Source organism: Myripristis murdjan, chromosome 21 (genome assembly GCF_902150065.1).
Source record: "Myripristis murdjan chromosome 21, fMyrMur1.1, whole genome shotgun sequence".
NCBI classification, from domain to species: domain Eukaryota; kingdom Metazoa; phylum Chordata; class Actinopteri; order Holocentriformes; family Holocentridae; genus Myripristis; species Myripristis murdjan.
The window spans coordinates 33,795,487-33,802,986 of NC_044000.1; the positions used below are offsets into that span (position 1 = coordinate 33,795,487).

A 7,500-nucleotide genomic window follows, 5' to 3' on the forward strand; every position below is an offset into this window, starting at 1 on the left:
TAAATCTAAAGAGCTCCAGCTCGTCGAGGACGGGGCGAATCCTCCAGAAAACAGACTGCGCTCATCATCGCCGTCGACGGCTGGGAATAAATACGCAAATGGAGCCGCGAGCAGAGAAAACCGTCACCAAATCTCATGAGAGCAGTGAGCGTCTCTGACGGAGCCGCCGCCATGTTGGAGGACTGACAGCACGCCGAGGATCTGCATGTTCCCGCCGCCTTCTGCCTCCTGGAAAAACCCGTTTCTTATTCCTGCCTGCTGACGCCATGACGGCGTATTAGAGCCGGAGTGGGGAGGAAAACAATTACGGAGAAGGGGTGGGGGGGATGGGAGGGAATGTTCCGGATTAAAGTTGGAAATTTATGAGAGAAAACTCAGAAAAATTGTTTTTTCAATAGATTTTTTTTTTGTTTGTTTTTGTTTTTTCAGTTTTTACTGCTTTTATTAATTTCCTCTTAACTTCTTAATTTCTTATTTTAATAATTTCAATACTTTTTTTTCTTCAGTGTGTTTTCCATTTTAGTCTTGGTTTTTAGAGACACACAAACACTTTGGGTGGCCTGCTGTTCTTTTTAGATGAGCTATAGAAATAAAAGTGACTTGTTTCAGTATAAATCTGTTGAAATAAGGCAGATCAGCCACTAGGATCAAGAAAATGATGCTTGATTCAAGAAAATTCTGGAGACGAGTTGATTAGTGGGATTATCTCATCCCAATGGCAGATTTCGGACCTTGCTGGAATAAAAACAAGGTTTGGCCAAAGGAAGGACATCAGTAGAGGTCAGTGGCGGTCTGATGTGTGAATGTTACCGTGTGTGAAACGTAGAAAAAACAAACAGGACGCTGCTTACAGACGTCATGCCCGCCTGCTCCCGCTTCACTGCAGACAAATCAAAAATAAATCAAATAAAAAGCCGGTTACATGGAGTCAAGAGATTTGCTGTTTTCCTGCTCCCTGTGCCCACTGCCTTCACTCCCTCCGTGTGTTTTAGATTTACAGCAATGTTTTTCTGTACTCGCCCTTTCTGCTGCGGCAGTGTACACACACACACACACACACACACACACACACACACACACACACAGCTGACCTCACATGATACTGAACACCACTGGAGGAGTCAATGGTTCGTTTTCACCAATTTGTTCCAGGATGCTGTGGCTCTGACCTTTGACCTTCTTACTGCGGCTGTTGGCTTGAGATGTCAGGACTCTGGGACCCGAAGCTGATATTTATCACGGCAAAAAAATCTGCATCTTAACAAGTCCTGCACTGTTCAAATCTTGTTTTTCTTCAAATAAAACCCAAAATCGACCAGTGGGATGAGATACTCCCACTTGTTTCCAACATTAATCAACTTGTTTCCAGAATTTTCTTAAATCAAGTGACATTTCCTTGATCCCAGTGGCTGATCTGCCTCATTCTGCCTTGTTTCAGCCAAAGCAACTGAGTTTAGAGTGAGTAGAGCAGATAATCCCCTTCAAATTAATACAGCAGGATGGTCAAAGTGTTGGCCATGTTTTTTGGAATCACTGATGTTGCAAAGAGCTGCTGGTCAATAAAAATGATTGAAGAGATCAACAGAATGAAAACTATCGTATTAGATAAAACAGAAGTTTGCCGTTGGGGGCTGATTTCTGTATAAACCAACGTGCCGTGAGTCGAGACCTGAGGCGAGGTTCACATGAAGAGACGTGTTTTCTGAGCTGTGTCTGTTGTCTGTGTCTCTGCGTCTGCAGAGGTGAGGATTTTATGGATTTTCCAGAGGATTTCTTATTACAATGGAGATTATTTGCAGTGTAGATGGTAGATATTAAGCACCGGATTCAAACCAGCAACCTTCCAGTCACAAAGCCTGTCTGTCTGGTTGATGAGCACAGACAGACACACAGACAGGCTGGGCAGTGGTTGTGGCTGGTGTCTACTTCACTGACTGGCTCAGACGTTCGGGGACTGGAGGTCGTCCTGAGGTCAGGCTGAGGGGTGAGGTGTATTTTTGGTGGACTGGTTGGGCGTGGCAGAGCAAACAGAGGGCCGTGCGGTCTCGGCTCCTCCTGCCCGCCTCAGATACGCAGCCGGTCGGCCCGGCCGCCTGCTCTCCCTCAGCCTTTTGTTTTCACAGAGGAGGCCAGCGAGCTCACAGCTACAGAAACTACACTAACACACACTCTCCAAATTAATCAACATGTGCGTCTATTATTGTACATCTACTATTGTGAAAACACAATAAAAGTACACTCCTGGTACTTAATGAAGAGTCCTTCATTTATGTGACTTGAGAGTGGAACAAAACAAAGGAAGTACAAAGTGTACACTTCAATTATAAGGACAAGGCCATGTTTAAGTGTTTGGTCCAGAGGGGGAAGTAACTCATTACAGTTCCTCACATTACTGTAACTGAGCAGCTTTTTGTGTACTTTTTTGAGTATTTTTCAAAGTCAGAAATACGTTTTTTTTTTAGATCCACTACAGATAATAAATGATCAATGACAGACTGTGGAACCTTTCACAATAAAAGCTCATTCAGCAAAGATGAGAAGAGGAACCTGCTTTTAAATTTCTCAATAAAAGCTGCACCGTGAAAAACTGCAACGAGGACCATTTAGACTCAACTGGCAAAAAATGTGGAATAAGTGTGGATGTTGAGAACCATGTAGACTCAACCATCACATTATGTGCTTATATATCAGTTGAGTCTCGGGGGTCCTCAGCTCAGTTGAGTGTAATGTCCCTTTAAAAGCATGCAGTGTGCAGCGTGTTCTCTGGAAAAGATCCCAGCTAACACAGTTACTGTTTGGAAAAAGGAGCTCAGGCACTTTTACTGCCAGGACATTTGACATGAGACACTTTGGACTTTTACTGCAGGACATTTTTACTGCACTACTTCTACTTCTACTGCAGTCACATACCAGCAGAGGAACAGTACTTCTACTTCAGTAAAAGAGTAAAGTAACAGTACTTCTACTGCAGCAGCAGTTTGTAGTACTCTCATGTGTCCCCCGACTCCTATCAAATAATGAGATTAGACATGACGAGTCATAGATGTTACGTTTTAAATCCAGCGAGTGTTCAACAGCTAAATTCACTCTTGGAGATTACATAAAAAGGGATATATATATAATGAGGCCTGAAAGTGCCCAGAGAAGGTTCCAGAGCCTGCTGTCAGCCTTTCAAGAGCGCACAAAGAAGGTTTTATCCTCTAAAGTGATTATCGGGAAGTGCTCAGAGAGCTTTACGGCCTGTACTCACTCCACTAAGAACGCTCACATGGTGTAACTTCAGCAAAAAGTGAAAGTTGTTTGGTCTAAATTTAGCTTTTGTAAAATACCCCAAACACCTCCGTATTTCAATCCACCTGCTTGTAGGACACGGAAAAGTTTGTGTTGTCCACATTAGAGAGGATAAAGAAGACAGAGATGAGTGTGTGATGTAAATGATCCTCTGACAGCGCACAGAAGCTGCTCTGACACAACGCCATCAGCTAAATTCACCCAGACACAGACGTTACTTGATCTAAATTCACACACACAAAGGGAATGTCCGGTCTAAATGTACGCTGTGGAAATGCAGCTCACCTTCTGGCAGGACGCAGAGCAGGTTGCGGCGTACGTTCAGTTCTCGCAGGGCCTTCAGTCGGCCGATGTGGCGAGGCAGAGCCGTGATCTCGTTGCAGCTGATGTCCTGCAGAGGCCAAACAACAACAACAACAACAACAACATGAAGGCTGCTCTGGCTGCACTTCACTATGAGGCGATGACTTTACTCACTTCATTTCATGCCATGGTCGATTAATATCATCATACTGACAGTAACCATTAAAGTGTTTCAATACAGATATGATAGTGCCTGGAAAAGGGACGAGAGTCAGGTGCTCTTTGGGGAGGTAACACTGCATCATGGCCCAGTCCTGTTTGAGAACATGTCCGCTTCATTTCCGCACAAAACATGCTGTTAGTGAGGGTTCCTGGTGGATATTCAATGGTTCTGTTTACACAAAGAAGTAGTGCCCGACCAATATGGGATTTCTGAAACTCACAAATTAGCGATATGGCAGCCAATGTGGTGAATTTTTGATCCGGAATGAAAATAAACCTTTTTCTATGTGACCTTTGCACTGATATGACCATGCAAAGGTACTCAAAAGGCTGTTTTATTAAACAATTAACTTCATTAAAGAATATTTAGCATTATTATACAAAAAAACATCACTGCACAAATTTCCCAAGTAAGAATTGAACCCCAAACCCTGGCGGTGTTACTGCCTTCACCAACACACTGAGTGGGAGAACACACACACACACACACACACACACACACACACACACACACACACACACACACACACACACACACACACACACACACACATTGTGACTGATGGTGTTGTCATGTAAGGGACCATTAATGGCACTGAGCCGTGATTAGAAACCAAGATGGAAGCCGTACATCAGCACTGGTGCTAAGTAGATCTGAACTGATCAATCTATCAATCAATTAGTTGATCCACCTGTTGTATCAATGCTTTTAGTCATTTATCAGGTAAAAACACCAACAACTGTCAGACTGGAGCTTCACTAAGATGCTCAGACTGCCTTCCTTTTCTCCGTCCACATCTTCATCAAATTCAAACTGCAGCTCAGACGTTTCATTTTGGAATCTCATCACTTCAGACTTTGGCTTTATTTCTCACACCAAGTAATTTGTCGATTAATCGTGGATTATTAATCAACAGTGAAAATAATGATTTGGTGCAGCAATAGTCCTGAGCATTTCTGCTTTTTGCCTCCACAATAAAAGGTCCTGCATGGTGTGGGATTTTGTCGCAGTCGTCTCCTCCCTCACACCCTCCATCCGTCCCTCCCAGCCTCTCCTCCACCTCCATCTGTGTTTTCTGTTCCTTATGACTCTGTAACTACAGGACCTTTCCACATTTTATCATCTTTTGTCTCCTTTAACTCCCTCCATCCTGTCCCTCCTCTGCACCACACTCTAAAACCCAGGGATCCATCAGCGACATGAGATCCTAAAGAGCCCGATAATAAGCACCGTCTGGTTTCCTCAGACACACAAACGTTCCCGAGCGACTCCTCTGTGTGGCGGAGGTTTGACACGAGTGCTGCCCAGGTTCATTTATCTCCACGGCGGGGAGGAGGGGGGGCGGGTTGTTTACACCCTGCAGCTTCCACGGCTCCCTCAGAGGGGACTTTTATTTTGCAGAGTGCAGGTCTGTGTGTTACATAAGAGCAGACAGCAGCTCCGACCCCGACGACAAACTATTTGCTGAGTCTGATCCTGGCACGCACAGCGGCGCACACACACACACACACACACACACACACACACACACACACACACACACACACTACACAATACCCAAACAACAGGGAAGAACACACACACAGCTACAAACAGAAACATGCCTGCACATGAATACAGAGCCACACACACGGACATAAACACACACACGAAATCCCTCATCCACACATCTGACACTGATATACACACAGCTATCGCACACACACACACACACACACACACACACACACACACACACACACACAGAGCACAGTGACACTTTGTAAGGGATTTACAACAGATCCAGCAGGACCTCCATTATCTGCCCCCTGATATCCGCAGGGCGCTGTGGTGCCAGTATTTCACTCGTATTGGCCCCTAAAACTTACAATATATTTTATAGTATATTTTAATATATTTTTCCCTACAAGGTTTGGTGTGTTTTTATGCATTTTTCAATTACCTGAAATTTAAAATATCCAAAATGCCTTCATGCCTGAGGGGTCAGATAATCAAGGCTCTACTGTACATATTCATTTAACCCCCCACCCTCAACACACACGCACACACACACAAACACACACACACACACACACACACACACACTAAACAATACCCAAACAACAGATGAACACACATACATGCACTTAAATACAGAAACACACACACAAACACACCTGAAATCACTCACCAACAAGTGCACTGATACACACACACAGCACATAGTAACACAGTGTAAAGGATTAGGGGCATTTACAATAGATACACCCCCTCCCACACACACACACACACACACACACACACACACGTGGTCTCACCAGCTCCATGAGGCCGTGCAGCTGTCCGATGGTCTCCGGCAGGCTGACCAGCTTGTTGTTGCTGGCGTTCAGGACTCGCAGCGGTAAACCACACAGGCAGGCGGGCAGCGAGCCCAGCTGGTTACGACTGCAGGAGAAACACACACACACACACACACACACACACACACACACACACACACACACACGTCACCTGATGCTCTGACAACACACGTTCTATAGTTTGTAGTAAAAACTGAAGCGAGGAGTTGTTTTCTGTGGTCTGAGCTCCTTTCACTGTTTCATTCTGGCTTTCGTTTCAGTTTTTTCACTGAAATGCTTTTTAGTTAGTTTGTTTGTTTTTTACTCCCATTTTTGTTATTTGGATTTTGTTTTTGCTTGGCTTTAGTCTGGCTGTGGGTGATGAGTTTTAGTCTCATTTTACTGAATCATTTTTCACATTTGTTCTCTGTAAATCCCCGGTCGGAGACCTTGACACACAGACTGACCAACATTCCTCATTGTAGCTTCTTGGATTTTCTGTCTAGCTTTTGTTTTTAAACTGTGTTTCACATAAAAAAGAAAACAGTTTGCTCCATGCATCCGTCTCTTTCCACAGTGAGGTCAGCAGTTGTGTCTTCATTTGTTTGTTTTTTTCATTTCATTTGTCTTTTGTTCGTTTGTTTGTTTGTAAATAAGTTTTTTCATGCTGTAAAAAGTCATTATTTTTATTTCCACTACACTGTGGCCAAAAGCAAAATTCCACATCCCAGTGCAACAAACCATAAAATATACAAAATAATGACTTTAAATATGTATTCATCATGAAAGTTTACGGCACAGACACATAAAGTACATTAGACCTGCAACAATTAGTCAAATAATTGATTAGCTGCCGACTATTACATTAATTGCCAACTATTTTCATAAACATTTTTCACCATTTTCTGTTATTTTATGGACCAAACAAGTAATCGATTAATGGAGAAAATAAGGTACAGATGAAACCATGATGAGGGTGATTATTAGCTGCAGCTCGACATGTTGCTGAGCAGTGAGACAGTAATATTTTCAGAGAGAGAGACAGTTTGATGTGAGGGTTACACAGGCGGGTCAGGAGGACACACAGCTGGTTACCAGGCATCAGCAAAACACAACAAAATATCCTATTCCCCCGCCCGAGCCAGCTGATTAAGAAAGCAATTAAACTTTTATAGCTGCAATAACACACAGCCTCACAGGGTCCACCACTTATATCAGCTGGTATTCATATCTTAAAGCCATATTTATTTTAAATATTTCATAACTACCAGGCAAGAGGGCCGACTCTGTCATCCCACAGCCACAGTTCTGGGTGGAATCCATGACTCAAGAACCACTTTCACTATTTTGGCAAATTAAGTTTAA

The 7,500-nt window shown here is 43.5% G+C and overlaps 1 protein-coding gene across 1 annotated transcript in view; it reads right to left on the minus strand.

Annotated features, from left to right (window-relative positions):
- Nucleotides 1–7,500, minus strand: part of LOC115379559 (leucine-rich repeat and calponin homology domain-containing protein 1-like) — a 90,343-nt gene that overhangs the window by 42,744 nt on the left and 40,099 nt on the right. The window contains exons 3-4 of the mRNA XM_030080267.1: nucleotides 6,115–6,241; nucleotides 3,577–3,682 (exon numbers count right to left, since the gene is read on the minus strand). Coding sequence (XP_029936127.1) covers nucleotides 3,577–3,682; nucleotides 6,115–6,241 — 233 coding nt within the window. The remainder of the gene's footprint in view (nucleotides 1–3,576; nucleotides 3,683–6,114; nucleotides 6,242–7,500) is intronic.